The sequence below is a fragment of the Mytilus edulis genome, chromosome 13 (genome assembly GCF_963676685.1).
Source record: "Mytilus edulis chromosome 13, xbMytEdul2.2, whole genome shotgun sequence".
Lineage (NCBI taxonomy): Eukaryota > Metazoa > Mollusca > Bivalvia > Mytilida > Mytilidae > Mytilus > Mytilus edulis.
The window spans coordinates 62,689,398-62,712,763 of record NC_092356.1 but is presented as its reverse complement, the minus strand read 5'-3'; the positions used below and the strand labels follow the sequence as shown (position 1 = coordinate 62,712,763).

At 34.2% G+C, this 23,366-nt stretch overlaps 2 protein-coding genes across 2 annotated transcripts in view; one reads left to right on the top strand and one right to left on the bottom strand.

Moving 5' to 3' along the window:
- The window catches only part of LOC139501021 (uncharacterized), a 455,879-nt gene that overhangs the window by 187,265 nt on the left and 245,248 nt on the right, over positions 1-23,366 (top strand). The window lies entirely within an intron of this gene.
- LOC139501020 (zinc finger protein 227-like) lies at positions 14,567-20,200 on the bottom strand. Its single transcript, XM_071289971.1, has 2 exons — positions 20,117-20,200; positions 14,567-17,172 (listed from the first exon to the last, which is right to left on the bottom strand). The coding sequence occupies exon 2, from the start codon at positions 17,067-17,069 to the stop codon at positions 16,113-16,115; it is 957 nt and encodes a 318-aa protein (XP_071146072.1). The 5' UTR covers positions 17,070-17,172; positions 20,117-20,200; the 3' UTR covers positions 14,567-16,112.

Here is a 23,366-nt window from a genome sequence, read left to right as displayed (position 1 = left end):
AAATCATAAATCTGTTCTTGCCGAGTATGTAGAGGCAACACATCTAATATATTTCTTTTTTATGATTTCGTCTCTTCTATATTTGGCGTAATTGTCGATAACGAAGGCCATCTTTTCTTTGTCTGGCATACGTACTGGTGGGGGCATTTCTAGAATTCGCATTTTCTCACAAGGAAGCTATTAAACAAGGAGTTCCAAATGGTGCAGTTAAAATCATCCCTTCGTTAATTTTATGGACGCCATCACGAATTGGTTGACCGTTATGGAATGTGTACTTGTACGTTGTCTAAGAATGTATGACGTTTGTCATCAGAAGTAGCGGAGCGTCAGACAATGTCAAACATGAGCAGTCATAGATTTTATTTAGGGAAAGGAATGGTAACCCGAAACATTGGGATAGCCATTTACCAATTGCAATGTCACTTGATTTGTCTTTATACTCTGTGCTCACCCCATGTAAAAGTATTAACTTACCTGTAACTTACCTGTAAATCCAATTAGGCAAAAATATAAAATCGGCGCAAATGAAAAAATTAAATCGGCGCAAATGAAGGAATGAAAATTTTCAAAATCGGCGCAAATGTCATACGCCCATTCAAAGTTGACAAAAATCACAAAAGATTAAAATTCAGGGTTAAAAAAAAGTATTACTTGAATATATAACAGTTATTATCAAATATTAATATGAAGATCATTATAAAACAATGAATATACATGTATGTACAATATCTTTTACCAAAAAGGTATATAATTGTATTATATGTCTCTACTTAGGCTAATGATGATTTTTCAATACTGTAACTTTATTTTTTACTGAAGTAGACATGCTTGAAGTAACCAAACCATTTTAATATGTTTAAAATTTATCATATATGAATAAAAAAGAGGTTCATTTAATGACCAAAAACACAAATTTAGATTTTTTTTTCATTTTAATCAGAATGTAATCAAAAAGTAATCATGATTACAGGGTATTTTGAAAAGTAATTGATTAAATAAATTACATGTAAATCATATTTTTGGCTGATTAATGATTACACTGATTACATGAAAAATAGTAATCAATTACAGCTGATTAACGATTACAATTACAATTACCCCAAGTCTGCAGTTGACCCCTTTAGGAGTTATTGCCCTTTATAGTCAAATTTTAACCAATTTTCGTAAATCTTAGTAATCTTTTACAAAAATCTTCTCCTCTGAAACTACTGGGCCAAATAAATCCAAACTTGGCCACAATCATCTTTTGGGTATCTAGTTTAAAAAATGTGTCCGGTGACCCGGCCATCCAAACAAGATGGCTGCCACGGCTAAAAGTAGAACATAGGGGTAAAATGTCAAAAACCAAAGCATTAAGATCAAATCTGACTGTGGTTGAATTGTTTATCAGGTCAAAATCTATCTGCCCTGAAATATTCAGATGGATCGAACGACACGTTGCTAGGTTGCTGCCCCTGAATTGGTAATTTTAAGGAAATTTTGCAGTTTTTAGCTCACCTTTCCTAAAATGAAATGTGAGCAGCTTTTCTCATCACTTGGCGTCTGTTGTCGTCGTCTGTCATCGTTAACAATTTTTCAAACATCTTCTCCTCTGAAACTACTGAATGGATTTGGATGAAACTTGAGCATGATTGTTCCTTAGATTATCTTGCACAAAGTTTGTGCCTCGATTTTTGATCCGTCAAAAAACATGGCCGCCTTTACTTAAAATAGAACATAGGGGTCAAATGCAGTTTTTGGCTTATATCTCAAAAAATAAAGCATTTAAAGCAAATCTGACATGGGGTAAAAATGTTCATTAGGTCCAGATCTATCAGCCCTGAAATTTTCAGATGAATCAAACAACCCATTGTTGGGTTGCTGACACTTAATTGGTAATTTTAAGGAAATTTTGCAGTTTTTGGTCATTATCTTGAATATTATTATAGTTAAAGATAAACTGTAAACAGCAAAAATGATCAGCAAAGTAAGATCTACAAATAAGTTTAATATATAAATACAAATAATATGACCAAAATTGTCAATTGACCCCTTAAGGGGTTATTGTCCTTTTATGACAATTTTTCACAATTTGTTCATCATATTTGCTAACTTTAAAAAATCTTCTCCTCTAAAACTACCCAACCAAATTCAACCAAACTTCATTTGAATGATCAGTAGGGTGTATAAGATAAAGTGTGTGTTTTATTTTCTATTTCGTCAAAAAACATGGCCGAAGGCATTGTTTACCAGGTGAGCGATTCAGGCTCTTGAGAGCCTCTTTTTTTTTTAACAAGTATACCTCTGGAGAGGGTCTTCTGAGCATAGGATTGGACACAGGTTTCCAACTTTTTTCCACTACATATTTGGTATTTAATGTAGTTTGACCCGAGTTAACTCGTTTTAGTTGGTTGTTCCTGGCCGGCGGGATCGTCGATGAAAGAACCTTTGTTATTATTTGGTATTTATTTGCTCCCATAGCCTTTGATCTTCCAAGATCTAACCACAAGGCAGTGGTACTATAATTTACCCTAGTTGGGGCAGTATTGATGAGTGTAAGGGGGTGTCTACACGACGATGGGCCTACACACTGCATCACCAGGGTCCTTGTTGCTCTGAGATCCTTTACAATAATGCCTAGGATGCAAGGTTCTAGTTACAATGTGCTGTCACTGGGAAGTATTGTAGAAGTCTTGAATACTGAAGAGGCTATGTACTGGCAGAAATACTTACACACTCAGCTGTCTTTTCAACTACAAAGCAGGCTAGTGATAAAGAACCTATGGCTCTTACCACAAGAGACACTTACAAAATCCTGTGGTACAAACCACCAGCAAACAAAAAAAAGAGTATAATATACTATACATGTTTCTCTCCCTATGTGCATTGATGATTCGATTTCACTATTTTTTGTAAAATTCATTTTTCTTTTGTCGAGGCATGAGTTACAGTCTTTTCTTTAGCATGATTTAAGATTCTCTTTCTCTCTTTTCCAATAGTTGTCAACATCTTATATTAATCACAGAATGCTTGCCTCAGAGGTGAATGTCTGTCTATGGATTTGCAGGTTTAGATAAAATGTTAAGCTTGTTTTAAGTTACCAAATAGATGGTTTTCAAGAGAATAAACTTCTGCCAATTTTCTAGGTTGTACTGAAAAAGGGGTCGTCCCGATAGTCCGACACACACTAGTCCGACACTCATTGGTCCGACACTCATTAGTCCGACACTCATTGGTCCGACACTCATTAGTCCGACACTCGATAGTCCGACACTCAATAGTCCGACACTCAATAGTTCGACACTCGATCATTTTCCACTACCTTGAAAAACAAGTGTGGACACACTGACATGTCTTACCTGTATAACGTTAAATTTAATTGATCAATGTCAGGGGCGGATCCAGCCATTTAAAAAAGGGGGTGTCTGTGTTCCCAACCCAAGGTACATGTCCCGATACAAATGCATTGATCGGCCAAAAAAAGGGGGTCCAAACCCACGACCCACCCTACCCCCCCCCCCCCCCCCCACACACACACACACATGAGGTCGAGGTGAGATATACCCTTTCAGACAAACGTGTATATATAAAAAAGGAGATTTGGTGTACTTGCCAATGAGACAACTCTAAACAAGAGACCAATGACACAGAAATTAACTATAGGTCACCGTACGGCCTTCAACAATGAGCAAAGCCCATGAAGCATAGTCAGCTATAAAAGGCCCCGAAATAACAAATGTAAAAAAATTCAAACGAGAAAACTAACGGCCAAATAAATGTACAAATAAATGAAAGACAAAGGCCAGATATACAATCATTCCATACTCCAAATATAGTTAACATATTACTTATAATAAAAGTGAAATTAACATTGCAAAAATCTGAACTATCCCAGTCTCTCTTTCTGTTACAGAAGTCGCAAGTGAGACACTAAATACAAAAAGATGTGATGTAATTTCCAATGAGACAACTCTTCACAGGAGACCAAATAACACAGTAATTAACAATTATAGGCCATCTTACGGCCTTAACTAACTTTAACCTTGCAATGTACTTTTTAAAAATTATGCCAATTCTATTTTAAGTGAACAATAAGACTGAGATAAAAACCAATTTATCATACAGTTAATAAAAACCTCACCAAAGGAACATGTGTACTAAGTTTCAAGTTGATACGAGTACTGCTTCATAATAAACCACATTGACTAAAAATCTGTTCGCATGAACAGACGAACGAACTTACGGACAAACGAACATCTGGACAATCGGTCGTACGAATGAACGGACAGACGAACGAACTAGACAATATAATGCCCATGTACAATCGTAAAAAAGGAGGATGGGTGTAATAGATGAAAGCCACAGTAAACTCAGATTTGAAATAAATGTAGATGCGTATATGACTGGTCTTAAGGTCAATTAAGAATGTCACGTTCTGCTGGACTTTTTAGAACTACGAACACAAACTTGTAAGATATGTGTTATTTCAATTTTCATTACACCACCGACAAACGGCTAAACGTCTCAGTCATTTCAGTTAAATTGGGCAACAGTGTACACCATGGCGTCCCAGTACTGATTAAGTGTTGTCTGTCCATTTCTGTAGGAATTCGTTAAACGATCTATCCTTTCTTGAAGAAGGCGGTACTTCCTCTTTCGAACGGGTGGTCGATCGCCTCGTCTAACGGCTGCAACGGACAAGGCTCCCCTTCTCTCTTCTGTTTTTCACTTCTTCAAAAAGTACCACAAGTTTGGATGACGTCTGCCAACTACTGCGTTCCATCTCTTGTTGAAAGCTGAAAAATATTTATAATGAATTTTCAAAGGAAAAACAGAAAGTTTTTTTTGTGACCCAATTCTGATTTAGTAGTTAGCAAGGATTAAATAACACATTTCATTTTTATATTCAGTGAAATACAAAAGTAAAACTTTTACAATCATGAGATACTGAATTTAAGCATTTTTGCTTTCTGAATTTCGGGTATGATTGTTACACGGAAGCTTTTATGAAAAACAACGGCTGATCATAAGCGACAGAATCGCTTTCCATTTTTTTTTATTGGGGCCATTAATACTGATAAATCAAATTATTAATACTACATAGAATGGGGATACATACCGTAACGGAGTGTCATTAAAGCATATGCTTTTATGATTTAATTTGTCATACATGTATATACTTACATTCGACATGATTGTTTGTCCTATTGTCCATATTTCTTTGGTAGACATTCCAAATAACTGGGCTAAACTGTCCATTTAGGTAATTTCGTTGGAAATAAGTTAATAGCTCCCTTAAACCTGGACAATTGTGACATAGTCATGGAGTAGTTGCATCTTGACGAAACAACTGGAAATTTTGTCGAACCAGAGCCAATGGAAGATACACTATGGCCATCATTTTTCTCACACAGTCTCCTCAGTGCAAGACGTCTGTTAAAGGCATTTCGAAGTCCCTCTTTCTGAAGTCGCCTCCAAATACTTCTGCAGAAATGAAAGAAACAGCCGCACATCCTAGCTTGGGGAATTTCTGTTTCCGCTGCAGTTATCATTCCGGTCTCGAAATCTGAAACAATGTTTTGTGGCGATAAATCATTGTCGGTTAACCTTCTGTAACACCGTTTAATGTGTCTCGTAATCTGTCGATAGCTGCCAATATGCTTATCTGTTATTAAAGCATAAACAAATGGTTTTACCCTGTCACGGTAGAACCCGTGTATTGTCAAAAATTGCATATATGGACGCGGGACAGACTTAAAAGTAGCATCTTTATATGTGTCATTACAATCTCCCAAACACATAAGTGCCTCCCTAGTGCAGAAAACAGCAATTCCCCAACCATTATCTAGTTTACTTAGGAATTGATCACCATCTTTGGTAAGACACCAGCGCCCGTTGATAGCCACATCATTTATTGTGGCTGGGATTGGGGGAATGTGTTTCCTTCTTGTCCTGTCAAGTGATGATCTTAGGCAATCGTATGTTGGGATACTATCCCGTTCATTCCGTGGGACTTGCTGAACAACATTGTCATAAGCCTGTCTTCCGGAGACCTCTGGATTTGCAGATACATGATTTACCATTCTTTGTCTTATTGATACAGAGTCAATTGTTTCCTGGTCTTCTTGGTGATCATGCTCGGAAACCTAAAAGATAGTCAGTCGCAAGTTATGTAGTCTGTATAAGTACTTATCTTCAAAAACCTAAGAAATTAACATCATAGTATTATCTAACTACACAATAAAAACCAATTATACCAAGGATGTTTCAATAGATAGACAATATAACATCATAGTATTATCTCACTACACAATAAAAACCAATTATACCAAGGATGTTTCAATAGATACACCATCTAACATCATAGAACTATCTTACTACACCATAAAAAACAATCATATAAAGAATGTTTCAATAGATATACCATCTAACATTATAGTACTATCTTACTACACCATAAAGCCCATATATACCAAGCATGTTTCAATAGATACACCATCTAACATCATAGTACTATCTTACCACACCATAAAAAACAATTATACCAAGCATGTTTCAATAGATAGACCATATAGTATCATAGTACTATCTTACTACACCATAGAAACCATGTTTGAAGAGACCAAGCAGTTTATATGCTTATAAAAAAAACTGATATTAAAATGAATTCCTGTATAATAAATTCCAGGAATGAGACTATTTTATATAAAACAGATGAGATATTAGTGGTAAAGGTTTAAACAGAAGCAGGAGATGTCAAGGGGCAATACAAAAGGTACAAGGTCCTGTAACACAGAGTAAAAAATAACAAATGAAAAGAAAATAACAGCCCCCATAGCACTGCACCGAAAATTACCTTGAACAACATAAACCCACAAAAGATCAGATAATTGTGCACAATTTTAATCTTTCTAATTTCAAACTCAAGTTTCACTACCCGATAGGAATGGGTAAAGATAAGAATGATGCAGTACTCCGGTGGTCTATGAAACAAAACATTAAAATTCTACAGTTCAGCAGAGCATTTTACTGTACTTATGATACAAATTGTTTTTAATCAAAGTCCGTGATATTAAGTCTTAAAAAAACTACAAATAATGACAGATTCATATTCAATATTTCATGGCAGCAAAAATAGTGATTTCGACAGCACTATAATGTACGTTCATTTAGGAAATTTATGCAAAGGTTCTATAAATAATTTTATTCTAGGTCAATCAACAATTAAACATTATAATTAAATTAAAACAGATTTAAAATCAGTTTTTCACGAGACAAAATTCTACTGGCTACATATTTTTTATATATATATGAAAAAGTTGCTTCATTTCTTCTCTTGACATGTTTAGTTTAAACATTTATTTGTAGTGGATTGGGAAACAAGTTTTTCAACTTATATTAACCCCTTTCCACTTTGCGGGTGCGAGTGCTGCCTTTTAGTGGCATTAGCCTGCTCTTTTTCGAAATCTACAAGGGTGTCTTTAGCGTGCAAGAGATATGGCTCTCTCTTAACACGGGTCAGCCATTTATCGTCCCCTTCTAGACATGTTAAATCACTATTTTTGTTTTCCTGATTGAATACTATATGATTGCCCAGTGCTTCTGTTAAAATAAAGTTCTGGTCATGGTTAAAATAATATGTTAGAATTTGTTTAGTTTTAAAAACAATTACCAAGTAATATTTCATTTAGAACTTCACCTCCGGCAAAATTCATGTGATCGGAGGGCAACAAATTGCGTAAACGTCCACATATTTAAGTATAAATAAAGATTCAGGCATGTAGACTAGTAGATACCCTAAGCATTAGTTTGAGCTAGAATATACCCCAATGGCATGACTGGGGGAAGATTTAAGGCCTTTACGATGAAAATGACACCTAGAATAGACCAATAATATGCTCAGTTTGGTCCCTAGGGTGAAAAGATCTGGGGTTAGTATGGTCAATATTGGCGTCTGGATATTAAAATTGGTGGGTAGGGTTCGAATAAATATTTTTGTTGGCTTACATTGACATATTTTATTATAAGTAAATATTCAGGCATGTAGTAGACACCCTTAGCATTCGTTTGAGCTATAATATACTCCAATGGCATGCCTGGGCGGTGCTGGGGGAGATTTTCACTGGTCGTATAAAGCTGCACCCTGCGGAGCATCTGGTTTAAAATGTTTATTAAAAGCTATGATTAAATGATTTTTAATTTCACTCTTAATCAGAGCTGCAGCAGCAAGATGTCGTATGAAGAGGAATAACTGGATAATGAATTTAGAGAAAAGGGGTTCAGATTTACAACAAAACAACAACATATTACAGGTTGGTGTAGATCATATTCTTTTAAAATATTATTATTTTTATTCCAAAAAATCTTGTAGCTCATTTTTTTTAGACACATTGTTCTCGAAAATACGAAATCAAAATTTAATATAATTAATATTTAATCATTAATTTAAAAAAACAACTTATGATCCTTATCAAAATAATTAATGCATTTTTATTTAAAAAAAAAAGAAATCTAAAAAAAACAGGTTCTTAAAAACAAGGCATTTAGAGTTTGTTTTACTTTCGATGACTTTTTACTTAAAAAGATCTTAAAAATATGTTAAATTATCAATTTGTGTTTCCTGTGGTTAACATACATGGCAATTTCCTCCAAGATTGTATTGTATTTACATTATATTAAAACTTAGATTTTTCTCCTAAATTGAATGTATAATGTCCTATTCCATTATGGATGCATAGGTCTGCTTTACTTCCTTGAAAATGGTCTAAATTGTGTATTCCGATCAGCTTTTGGACCCTTTGATGTTTCTAGTGGTCAGGTAAGAGTAACACAAATTCTAAATTCATGTACTGTTAAATGCTTTGAGTACACACCTGTTGCGTAATACAAATACATTGCATATCAGCTGATTGTCAACAGAATGATTTGTTTTGGCTGTTCTAATCATACCCCCAAGTATTATATTTGTTATGATTGTTATGAATGAGTTACCCATTTGAAGTTAACAGAATATTGCCCTAGTAGAGTCCTGTTAAGTACCTGTCTTTGTAAAAATCATGCAGAAGGTGATTCCTGACATGTCACAGAAGTATTTTTTTTTGCCCTATAACATAAGAACTTTGGTAGATGAGTAAAATTCTGTCTTTATTTCCCCTGTATTATGCCCGTTGCCATGGTAACCATCAAATCAACATTTTGCTTGAATATGTGAAAAAAGACCCTTTTTGAAAATATAAAATAAGGGAATTTAAAGTCCCATAGAAATATTGTTAATCAATACAAACAATATGTATATTTACAGTATTGACAAAAAAAAAACAAACTATACAAAAACATTAAAATTGTGAATTTACTAAATAGTTTGTATTCATAGCAACCATTTAAAAATTTCGAAAATGAAAAATTTCAAAAACTCCTAAATTTTAAATCTGTTTATCTCCCAAGACCAACAATACCATGAAATGTCATTGACAAATTTTGAAAGACCACATTCTATATATTCATAAAATAAAAAGAAAGTCGTGCGTTTTTTTTTTCTTTAAAAAAAGAATTTTAGTCAAAAATTGTCAATTTTCACCAAAATTCAGATTAACAATCAGATGAATAATCAAACATTTAGTAACTTAAAAAGCTAAAATATTCCATTTATATGTGCAATTCTGACACGCATTTGTTAATTTTAAACAAAAATATATAGTAAATGAAGATAGACTTGTACAAAATGAAAAATCATCACTCTGGGTATGGTCCACCCCCCTTTTTTCGATTTTTTTTTTTTTTTTTTCAAAATTATAAAATTTGTTGAAAAAAAACGTGGTATCTCATTTAGTTTACTTGTGAACTAAGTATTTTAAGAATTTAAGCATAACACAACTTCTAAAGTTGAGGGCAGCATATGTACCCCCTCCCTTCAATCTTATATATGTAAGATTTCTCAGAAGTTTAAAAAAAATTGGTAATACGCATAACCCGTTGTCGTATCAAAGACTGATGCTGTCAGTGAAAAAGATTAATGTTGAATCCAAAACTTAATTACTAGTAAGTCTATGTATAAAAATAAGACGATGTGTTGTAATTGTCAATGAGACAATTAACTCTCCGCCAGAGAGCAAAGACATAGAAATAAACAACCACAGGTCACCGTATATCCTTCAACAATGAGCATAACATGATTATCTAGAAAAACAAATCTTAATGAACATTTTAAAAAAAATAGCTCAGGATACTTTGTCTTTCAAAATGGCTATAAAAAGTTACAGGAACAATTTAATGCAACTCATTGTTGGTTTTTGAAACAGATTGATGCTTTAAAAACTTTAAACCTAGACTAAGATCTGCTAAGCAAGAAGGTTCACCCTGAAATGTCTGGTTGGTTTTATTTATCATTGAATTACTTTTGAAACTCTGTAAGTGTTATGTAAAGATTTTAATACAAGTATCACATTAACTTAACATTATCAATGTTCTAAGAAAATGAGGTCAGTGTAAGATGAACTATGTCAGACAGACGAAAAAGAGAGAACGGAAACGGAAAATTCAGCATTTTTTCCAATTTATAAGGGGCATAACTAATTGACAGTACATGTTAAACCAATAACATTCTAACTGTTCTGAATTTTATGGAAATAAGCATTGTGTATAAGTTTCAAAACAGTTGGTTGTGGCAAACTTCATGAACTTAAGTTAGAGAACGGAAACAAAAAAGTCAGCACTTTTTATGGTATAACTCTGGAACGGACGTACTTACGGACAAGGGTACAACTTAATGCCCTCTTTGCTACGGTGGGGGCATACAAATTCTATATGTTCTATCTCAGGAAAAATATACCAACGATCTACATTAAATTGTGCAAGAATTTGTCAATGTTTCTATTGCATATGGTGGAAAAGGACAGCTTGTCTATTATTATTATTTTTAAAAACCTAACTGATTATTATTTGTATACGGCAGAATAATCGATTTTTTTTATGGTTCTCAAAACATATTTTACTTGTGGCCTTGAGGACAATTTGCTGGTCCTAACTATTATATACTGTTTTGATTCTCAAACCTTTATGACAACCATGTGCAATGACCATTCATTGAATTTTGCCTAATTTAATCAATTGCTATATTTACACATTGGAGGCCCCTCATGGGGGGGTCCTAGTAATCACATAATCACCATTTTTTTGCCAATATAATCACATAATCATTAAATATTTGCTTATCTTTAGTAATCAAATAATCATAAACTAAAAATACAGTCCTAGGTAATCAAATAATCATGAAATATTTGGCTTAATAATCAAATAATCATTAAAAAAACGGCCAAGTAATCACATAATCAAAAACCCCATGAGGGCCCTCACATTGTTATGCCCCCGCAGTAGCGGAGGCGGCATTAAGGTTTACCCTTGTCCGTCCTTCAGTACGTCCCAAAGTTGGTTTCTGTTCTCTATCTTTAGTTTGCCTCAACCAAATGTTATGAAACTTAATCACATTGCTTATTACCATAAAACACAGACTTAGTTTGAATTTTGGTGGTGTCACTTAAACCGTCCAAGAGTTATGCCCCTTTACAGGTAGAAAAATTGCTGAATTTTCCGTTTATGTTCTCTAACTTTAGTTTGTCTTTACCAGATGTTATTAAAATTATACACAATGCTTAAAACCACCAAATACAGATCAACTTTGAATTTTGGTGGTGTCACTTTCACTGTTCTATGCAATGCCTCTTTATAGAGGAAAAAAGTTGCTGAATTTTTAACCGGATTTTTGTGACAAAAATGTCGGTTATTGATTTGGGGGTGTACGGCGGGCGGCCGGGCGGCCGGGCGGGCGGCAATCAAATGTTGTCCGTGCATTAACTCATGAACCGTTCAATCAAAGCTTTTAAAATTTTAATATGTTGTTGCTGACAACTAAATGAAGGTCAAGTTCAATAATGGCGATTTTGACTTTTACCGTTCAGGAGTTATGGTTCTTGAAAGATTGAAAAATGAAGTTTCCAGTCGTGTCCGTGCATTTACGCATGAACTGTTCTACTAAAGCTTCCCAAATTTTAATATGTTGTTACTGATGACAAAATGGAGGTCATGTTTAATAATGACGATTTTGACTTTTACCGTTCAGGAGTTGTGGTTCTTGAAAGATTGAAAAATGGAGTTTCCAGTTGTGTCCGTGCATTTACGCATGAACTGTTCTACCAAAGCTTCCCAAATTTTAATATGTTGTTACTTATGACAAAATAGAGGTCAAGATCAATAATGGCGATTTTGACTTTTACCGTTCAGGAGTTATGGTTCTTGAAAGATTGAAAAATGGTGTTTCCAGTCGTGTCCATGCATTTTCTCATGAACCATTCAACCAAAGCTTTTGAAATTTTTATATGTTGTTACTGATGACAAAATGGAGGTCAAGTTCAATAATAACGATTTTGAATTTTACCGTTCAGGAGTTATGGTTCTTGAAAGATTGTAAATGGAGTTTCCAGTCGTGTCCATGCATTTACGCATGAACTGTTCTACCAAAGCTTCCCAAATTTTAATATGTTGTTACTGATGACAAAATAGAGGTCAAGTTCAATAAAGACGATTTTGACTTTTACCGTTCAGGAGTTATGGTTCTTGAAAGATTGAAAAATGGTGTTTCCAGTCGTGTCCGTGCATTTTCTCATGAACCATTCAACCAAAGCTTTTGAAATTTTTATATGTTGTTACTGATGGCAAAATAGAGGTCAAGTTCAATAATGATGATTTTGACTTTTACCGTTCAGGAGTTATGGTTCTTGAAAGATTGTAAAATGGCGTTTCCATTCACGTTGTTGCATTTACTCATGAACCATTCAATCTAAGCTTTTCAAATTTTTATATGTTGATACTGATGACAAAATGGAGGTCAAATTTGATGTTGACAATTCCACTTTCACCATTCATCAGTAATGGTTCTTGTGATATTGCCAGGACACAAATAAATATTAATAAATCCGGTTTGCTGTCGTTGTGACAGCCTCTTGTTTGTTTTGTATTTCTTTCTTTAGTTTGCCTCAACAAAATGTTATGAAACTTTTACACAATACTTATCACCATAAAAGTTAGTACACAATTGGTATCGTCCTGAATATGCATGAAATATTTGCCACTGGACGTTAAGCAACGACAGAATGTTAATTGAACTTAAATTTAATACATACAATTTGCAAGGTTTGTCTGCAACTATGCACACTACCCAAACGTTTACATTATATACAGAGAATATACTACATTAAAACATGTATTATTTTATCTTTCACTTTTACAACTGATGGGATGTTTTTTGTAACCTTTTTGATGGCTGCATTAGATCTATAAATGTGTGGGTTTTTTTTACACAATAATTTCAAAATGTATTGTATGGTCCTGAACATGCCTGAAATATTTGCCACCGGACATTTTGCAACCTCAAATCAATCAATTCAAATTGTACTTGAAAATCACTGTTCACCCAATGAAATTTTGAAAGCTAAATCTCAGATCCACCCTGTTAGTTGGAAATAAAACTAAATCAGTTAGAATTGATAGGAAATTTACGAAACCAGACAGGGGAAATAAAAAAAACGTTACTCTATATTAAGTAATGTCATCCTTTTTCTGCCAAATTCTATGCATATCGGTCAACTTTGAAGCAATTTATCTAAAAAATATATAAGGATGGTGACATGTGTCGCCATACATGCACAGGCTCACAATAAAATCCTGGAATTGTTAGGTTTTTTTTTATTCTTTCTCCATATATAAGAGATCATAATGAATTAGTGAAAAGATTCTGAATATTTTATGATTTGTATAGTTTGTTCTTATGCTGTGCTGTAACAAAACTGTCCCAGCTGTTTACAAGCATGTTAAACGCCACAATATATTGCATGTGCCTGCTCCAACTCAGGAGCATGTAGTTCAGTGGTTGTCGTTTGTTGATGTCTTTTATATGTGTTTTTCGTAATTCATGTTGTTTTAAAATAGGCCGTTATTTTTCTCAATTGAACAGTTTCATATTTTTCAATTCATGAACTATTGTAGCCGACAATACCGTATGTTTTTTTCATTGTTAAAGATTATATGGTTGCCTTTATATAACTGCTCACATCCTCTACATTTGAACTTTGTGGGATAGTTCACAGGGGCTTGTTTAGTGGGTCAGACGAGATTTTACTGTCAATGGCGATTGCTATCCTATACTAAACAAGCCCCTGTGGATAGTTGACTCATTTGCATTAATACCAAATCTCCTTATTAAAAGTTGAGGGGTGTGTGTATTTCTTTGGAAAATTTCAATGTTTTTCTCACAGGTCACCCAGTTTGAATAGAATATTTTGACATTTTGTTGTGCTCTTGGATTTGAGTTAAGAGCCAACCAAAGTTCACGGCCTGTTGGTGGGTAGTTGATGACTATATGGTAAGCTCTGGATGCCTTTTTGAGTATTGCATACGGTGATTTGGTGATGTCTTCATGCCATGCATTGTCCCATTACTTTATATAGACAGCTTATCAGTCAACCTGATCTATCAAAGTAACTCTCCTCGCCTTTTGTATAGTCAGACGAAAAACAATTAATATATAAACTGACTTAGCTTGGTATAAACATGTTTATTTAATATACTCATATAAATATAAAAAAGAAGATGTGTTATGATTGTCAATGAGACAACTCTGCACAAGAGACCAAAATAACACAAAAATTATCAACTATAGGTCATCGTACGGCCTTCAACAATGAGCAAAGCCCATACCGCATAGTCAGTTATAAAAGGCCCAGAAATGACAATGTAAAACAATTCAAACAAGAAAACTAACGGCCTTCTTTATGCACAAAAATTGAACGAAAAACAAAAATGTAACACATAAAAAAATGTAAAAAAAAAATATTTTAATAAATGTTGAAAATATTATTGTGTTTGTGAGTTGAAAACTACTTAAAATTGTAGAAATATTCAAAAGTAGCTCTCGAGTTTTTGTTTTGCGGCTACGTTAACGGAACACCAATCAAGTAATCGATCTTCATGACTATATGGCTTCAATATTCAATGGTATAAAATATCATGTTCTGCTTGTCGTAGACTCAAATAGACTTCAAGTTGGAATAGATCTACGAAGACTAAAGAACGTTCATGTGTGGTTTGGCAATTGTACATGCCCACGACACCGATGTCCAGATATTGTTCGGAAGATGTTTTGAGAAGTAACGGTGCTACCGGACATGTAAAATTAAACTGTTACAGTATATTACAGAACACAAAACTGGCTATCTTTGCTGTAAATACAAGTTAAAACCGGACATGGTTTACATTAAAGCTAAAAATCCCAATCCCACGGCATCAAATAATTTTTAAAAAAAACATGATACTACCATATACCTCTAGTAGGCAGTAAAAGTGCTATATGTACGTTTTGTTTGGGTCTAGCCCAAGAATAAGTAAGTTTAAGTCTTTTTAGAACGTTATCGGAAGGACATACTAATACAAAAACTTAGTACCAGTGTTATATGAACGTTATCGGAAGGACGTACTCCTACAAAAACTTAGTAAATGAATGTATCGGAATAACATATTCCCACAAAAATTGAGTACCAGAGTTATATGAACGTTATCGGAAGGACATTTCATACAAAAACTTCGTACTAGTGTCATATGAAGATTATCGGAAGGACATACTCCTACAAAAACTTAGTATAAGTGTTAAATGAATGTATCCGAAGGACATACTCCTACCAAAATTGAGTACCAGTGTTATATGAACGTTATCGGAAGGACATACTTGTATAAAGGTCATCACATGTATGAATTTTCGCATACCACACTTGTAAAGATCATAACATTCATGATTTCTCGTGTATCTATTGTCACTTAATCCTTCACTCAACACATGTACACCACTTTTGTAAATTTCATGAATTCTCGTGTGCCTATAAAAGTGACTTTTTCCACTAAATTATTTACCGATACAGGTAAATGTGCATGCAATTATTCATCACAAGTATGGGTTATAATGTCTTTACGATAATAACCGTCGGAACTAAAGCTTGTACCCATACGTCACATTTTAGGTCTTCTTTTATCAGTATGTGTTTTTGTATGTCTCAGACAATTACTGATTCTGCCAACTCTTTTTCAAAATATCACATCTTATCTTTCCAAGTATGGATTTTCATGTGTTTATTACGATTGCTTTTGTGACCAAATGCTTTACCACATACATCACATCTGTAAGGTTTTTCGCCAGTATGTGTTATCATGTGTGTACGACAAGAACTGCTTTGGCCAAATTCTTTTCCACAAATATAACATGCGTAAGGTTTTTCGCCAGTATGTTTTTTCATGTGTACATTATAGTTGCTCTTGGCACTAAATTCTTTACCACATTCATCACATTTGTAAGGTTTTTCACCAGTATGTGTTCTCATGTGAATTAGACAACTATCTTTTTTGCCAAACTTTTTTTCACAAATATCACATTTGTAAGGTTTTTCGCCAGTATGTGTTCTCATGTGAGTTAGACAATTCCTTTTTCTGCGAAACTGTTTTCCACAAACATCACATCTGTAAGGTTGTTCACCAGTATGCTTTCTCATGTGAATTTGACAGGCGCTTTCTCGGTGAAACTCTTGATCACAAAAAACACATTTAAAATGTTTTTCCCCAGTATGAATTCTCATGTGTTCATTATAGTTGCCTTTCTGACCAAATTCCTTATCACATACATCACATTTGTAAGTTTTTTCGCTAGTATGTGTTCTCATGTGAATTTGATAAATATTTTTTTGGCAAAATTCCTTTCCACAAATATCACATTTGTAAGGTTTTCCACCTGTATGGATATTCTTGTGTATATTATAATTGCCTTTATGACCAAATACTTTTCCACATTTATCACATTTGTAAGGTGTTTCGCCAGTATGTTTTCTCAAATGAACTTTACAGTTACTGTTTTGGACAAATCCTTTTCCACAAATATCACATTTGTAAGGTTTTTCACCAGTATGGATTTTCTTGTGTATATTATAATTGCCTTTGCTACTAAATTCTTTACAACATTCATCACATTTGTAAGGTTGTTTACCAGTAAGATTTTTCATTTTGACGTAGACAAGAACTTTTTCGGTGAAACTCTTTGTCTGCAGTAGCCTCTTTGCTGGACATAACTAAGTGTTACAGTCTGTTCACAGATGTGTTTTTTATCTACAACATACAAATACCAATTTATTTAAAGATGGTAGGTAAACTATGTAATAATTACAACTATAAGCAGTATGTATTGTGTACATACATTTGTACTAGAAGTCTGATTTTTTTTCATTTATCCCTGTTCAAAAAAGTATTAGGCCTAAGATCTTGCATGCCAGACGCGGGTTACATCTTCATAAGACTCTCAGTGATGCTCGAATAGAAAAAAGTTAAATAGCCAAATCAAGTATAAATTAGAAGAGGGTCAATAATTTTTCACAGATTTTTCCAAAATACGACTACGGTAAATAGTTTTGCTTGAGTTAAAAAAATCTTTAGGATTTACAAGAATTCAGAATTACGCCAACTGTAAGTTTAAAAATATGACTATGTTTACATTTATATCAGTGATATATCATGATAACGCAGAAATGTTGACTACATTTGTACGTGGCTTGTAATAACCTCGGGGAGTTAACTTCAACCAGCAGATGCATTGACCCGATTGATGCGGGAAAAAATTATATCAAGACAAAACGTTGCATAGCAGAGGCGCGTTTCGTCTATAAGAGACAAACAGTTGACACTCAAATAAAAGAAAAATAGAATTCTAAATAAATTTATAATCTAAGAGCATTGCGTAAACAATTCCAAAATACGGCTACGGTTATAACATACACATGAGGAAGAAACCCCTTTATAATTCGAAGAATATTGCAAATACTGCAAACTGTTATTTTTAAATTTATAAAAATTTATGAATATGAATTCTTGATAATACCTTTTTAACATCCGCTATGCTCGTGTCTGTTGTGAGGTTTTAGATTTCAACAAACGTAATTTATGTGTATTAGTGGTAAATTATTAAGTTAGGGATTTCGTTACCACAAATAACTTAAAACTTGTACTTTATTCTTCCATAGCTATAAGCTTATTGACCCTTTAAATAAACTTATTCTAAATGTTAGCAATTCATCTCTGTATTTGAATATTGGTTTTATGTCCCATTTATGCCATTATGTTTTCTGGTCTGTGCGTCAGTCTGTCTGTTCGTTCGTCCGTCCATTCGTTCGTCCCGCTTCAGGTTAAAGATTTTTGGTCCAGGTAGGTTAAAGATTATGGTCGAGAAGTTTTTCATGAAGTTGAAGTCCAATCAGCTTGAAACTTAGTACCAATGTTCCTTATGATATGATCTTCTTAATGCCAAATTAGAGATTATATCCCATTTTCACGGTCCACTTAACATGGAAATGATAGTGCAGATGGGGCATCCGTTGACTTAGGACACAACATTTTGTTATTGGGATAAATATAGATTTTGCTACCGTAAATTAATAGCAGACTAGACACTATTGTTATATACATATGCACTTTAATGGATCTACCATCTGTCGACGCATGTATCTTGGCGTTGAACAAGGTAATGGTTTTCTCTAACTGTTTATATGACGTCTTTCCACTGCATCCATCCATTGTATGTTGGATGTGATTGATAATTTAGTCTTGATGCACGATTTTTTGATTGGCTTTGAACTAGCTGTCACTGACTGCGAGTCTTCTCAGATATGTACTTTTTGTTGTTGGAATGTACAAGTACCATGTCAGGTCCATGTGTTTTGTTATATATATTTAGCCTTTTCAACACAATTTTATAAAATTGAGAATGGACATATATAGTTCGTTCATATGCTATGCTGTTACATCACTGTCCGAATTAAGGGTAGGGTTGAGATTCCGCTAACATGTTTAACCCCGCCACATTTTGTATATATTTGTCTGTACCAAGTTAGGAGCCTGTAATTCAGTTGTCGTTTATTGCTGTGTTCAACATTTGTTTTTCGTTCAGTTGTTTTTACATTAATATACATGCAGTTTTGTCGTTTGGTTTCATATTTGTGATTTTGGGGTCTTTCAAAGCCGACAATGTGGCATGGGCTTTGCGTATTGTTGAAGGCTTTACAGTGACCTATAAAGATCTGTTAATTTCTGTGTCATTTGTTCTTTTGTGCAGCCGGAGTTGTCTAATTGGCAATCTTACCACATCTGTGTTTTTCTGTTTTTTTTTCTGTTTTTTTTAAATATGATGGCATACAAACCATCAAAGTTTGAAAGATATTTGTCAAACAGTTTCACAGCATTTGCGTTCAAAACGCCTTGGGCAGTTGGAGTGACGGATAGATACTGTTACTATATATATATCTATATTCAATAACATTTCAGCACAGGCACTTGTTTCTGTCAATATGTGGTTTACTATCCATACCCGTACTAAAAAATCACTCGATTTTTAATTTTAGTACGGGTATGGATAGTAAACCCCATATTGACAGAAACAAGTGCCTGTGAGTAAAGGCCCGAAAACTCGATCGTGATTCAGTTGTTTTTACTTGCTCTTGATGTAAACGTGTTATATTGGTCCTTATGGTATTTTGCTTAAAGTATATAATTTGATTCATTTGTGGCCAAGAAACGTGACCGTGACGGCTAAAATAGAAAATAAGGATAACATGCAGTTTTTGACTTATATTTCAGAAACTAAAGTAGTTATAGTAAAATTGATAAGGAGTCAAATTATTCAACAGGTCGGCACTAATTCTGAAAAATCCGACAACCCAATGTTAAAAGCAAGATATACATGTTTAATTGAGATATATATGATTAAAGACCGTACACTTAAGTTATAGTTTGAAGCAAGCGTAATACCATAATTCAATGAACAAATAAGTTTTTCATAGAAAAATATAATATATTTGCAGGGAAATGCATACTTAAACCCCGTGCCTACTTTGGTGAATATATATACTTTTCAATTAACCGGAAACTGTTCATGAGAGAAATGTAAAAATAGTTTCGATGAAACCTTTTCAAATTACGTCAACGAATAAATATCAGGAAATAAGTTAAAACTCAAATGAAACTAAAACAATTGATATGTTTGTACAATTCAATTGTATCTTACCTCTCTATCCATAAGTTGGGTCTTTGTTTATTCACTTTGAAAAAACACACAGATTTGTCAAATTCTGGAAATTCGGGAAAACCCAAAATTGTGATGCTGTTTATTTCATTACGTCATGTAGAAATTATGCGTATAAATATGTGACAACTTAACGAATCGAATATGTATGTTGTTTATACAGAGCAAACGCCACATTTATTTTTACTATACATACAATTCTTACTTTAAGTCAACAATATAAATTTTAGAACTGTATTTTCTTCATTTTAAGAACCTTGCTAAACTACAAAAAAGATATGTTTTAGGAAAACAAAGTTCTCAATCCCAACTTCGAAGATATTTATAAATATCTTGATCTTGGACTACTTGGTATTTTTTGCAATTTATTTTAATGTTATGATAATGTACTTCAAAGGTTAGTTTTATTTATAGACGAGTTTAAAAAATGCAGAAAAATATAAGCTCTCTAAATATAAAAATTTCGTGTATTATATTCCCGTGAAGCAATTAAAATAAGAAAAACAAAACGTGAACCTCGTTGGCAGTTTGATTGTCCGTCTGGTATATTTCGTCCCTCTTTTTTTGATCTATTAATATATAGATATCCATGATTTATCCTCATTCTGTACATGGGATTTGGAAAACTGACATGTATTCTTTTAACTTTGGACCTCAATCAAAATATTTCCATAGCTTAACTCACCTGGGTCTTTAGGTCCAGGAAACCTTATGCAATTGCCTATTATTTGTACCTAATGTGGATAAAAGCTTAGCCGTAGGGAGTTTTGTATGAATTAAAAAAGTGAATGGAAAAATCAGCCTATCCCACCTTTGGACATCAATTAAAAAAGTTCATTGAATTTACCCACCCGGGTCTTAGAGTCCAGATAACCTTAAGCAATTGCCTATCTTTTGTACCAAAGGTGGACAACACCTTTGTCGTCGGGAATTTTAAATGAATTAAAGAAGGGAGTTGCTATGGCCACCCTATCCCACCTTTGGACATCAATTAAAAAAGTTCATTGAATTTACCCACCCGGGTCTTAAAGTCCAGATAACCTTAAGCAATTGCCTATCTTTTGTACCAAAGGTGGACAAAACCTTTGTCGTCGGGAATTTTAAATGAATTAAAGAAGGGAGTTGCTATGGACACCCTACCCCAACTTTGGACCTCAATTGAAAAACGTTCCATAACTTAACCCACCCGGGTCTTTTGGTTCATGCAACCTTATGCAATAACCTATCAGTTGTACCTTATGTGGACAAAACCTTTGCCACAGGGATTTTTTTTTAAATTAAAGAGGGGAAGTGGTAGGGTCACCCTACCCCAAATTGACACCTCAATTAAAAACGTTAAAACACTTTACCCATCTTGGTCGTTGGATCCAAACAACCTCTGTACTTATTGTTGACAAAAGCTTTGCCGTAGGGAACTTTTGATAAATTAAAGGAGGGAGGTGGTAAGGGCACACTACCTAAACTTTTAACCTCAACCAAAAACGTTTATAAACCTTACCCACATTGGTCTTTGGGTCCAGACAACCTGAAACAAAATTCCTATCATTTGAACTAAGTGTGGACAAAACCTTTCCCGTAGGGATTTTTTTTTATGAATTGCAGAATAGATGAGGTGGTGTCACCCTACCATAACTTTGGACCTAAATTAAAATAGTCCCACCTTTTACCACCTGGTGGTTCGGTCAAAGCAACCATAGGCAATTGGCTATTCTTGGTACCATGTGTGGATAAAAGGTTATCATAAGCTTGACTGCACGCGGGCGGATAAAGTCATGAAACTTTTTAATTAAGGTCCAAAGTTATGATAGGGTGATTTTTCCATCCCCTTCTTTAATTTATAAAAAGGGACGTGGTAGGGATACCCTGCCCCAACTTTGGAGCTCAATTCAAAAAGTTCCGTACTTTTACGCACCTGGGTCTTTGGGTTCAGGCAACCTAAGGCAATTGCCTATTATTTGCAAAACTATTTATCACTGTAGACAAAAGCTGTGTCGTAGGGAATTTTTAATGAAGGAAAGAAGGGAGGTAGTAGGGTCACCCTACCAACTTTGGACCTCAATCAAAAAAGTTCCATATGAATACCCACCTAGGTCTTCACTCCTGGTCACTTTAGGAAATTGACTATCAAAAGTACCAAGTGTGGACAAAAGCTTTCCATAGGGAACTTTTTATGAATTTAAGAACGGGGTTGGAAAAGTCAGCCGACCTCAAATTTGGACATTATCAAAAAGTTCTATAACTTCACTCACCTGGGTCTCCTGGTAACTTTGATAACTATTTACACCACTGGGTCGATGCCTCTGCTGTTGGACGTTTCGTCCCCGATGGTATCACCTGCCCAGTAGTCAGCAGTTCGGTGTTGACATGAATAACAATTATGTGGTCATTTTTATAAATTTCTTGTTTACAAAACTTTGAATTTTTCGAAAAACAAAGGATTTTTTTTTTATCCCAGGCATAGATTACTATGGAACGCCAATACTGTCTTGTTATGGCCATTTTCATTATATGATGTGTATTTACCTTTATATGATGTGCACTTGTCATTATAGATTCATTATTAGGGGGAGTATAATAAGTATGACATAATTATGAACATTGGCAATCATACCACAACTCAAGTTATTGTTTATAAGAACGTATACATGTGTAGATTAACGTCTTTTACTGTAAACGACAGTGTTCCCGGGAGTCAAAGCCGAAAGGTGTTGAAATTCGTTTTATGTTGTATAGTATTTGTTTCATATTTGATAGTGATAGTGTAAACTTTTAATTGACTTTAGAACTTTTGAATTGCTTTTCAAATCCCAGGAAACTGGTACAAACCCGAGGATAAAAATATCTAAACGTCCCCGCCCGGTTACACGTTACACTGCTAACATTCCTCTTGATTTGAACTTTCTTGAATAGTTGATGGTCACTGGTGAAGTGTGCTGGTCTGCACCGAAGTGCGCTGAGCTGATCAATGATGTGCGATGGTTTATATAACACGGGATACCTCAATTAATTAATTATTTTCAGCTATTTCAACTTATGAGTTCAGCCTTAAGATCCATATGGAATGGACTGCATGTCCAGGAAACCTACCCATGTCAGCCTAGAACAATTCAAATCTATTTTCAGCTATTTCAACCCATGAGTTCAGCCTTAAGATCTTATGGATTGGACCGAATGTCCAGGAAACCTACCCATATCAGCCTGGAACAACTCTAAGCTGTTTCCAGCTATTTCA

What these genes read in the sequence shown, in the direction of transcription:
- LOC139501020 (XM_071289971.1), bottom strand. Translation starts at nt 17,069, where the DNA reads ATGAAAAATCTTACTGGTAAACAACCTTACAAATGTGATGAATGTTGT.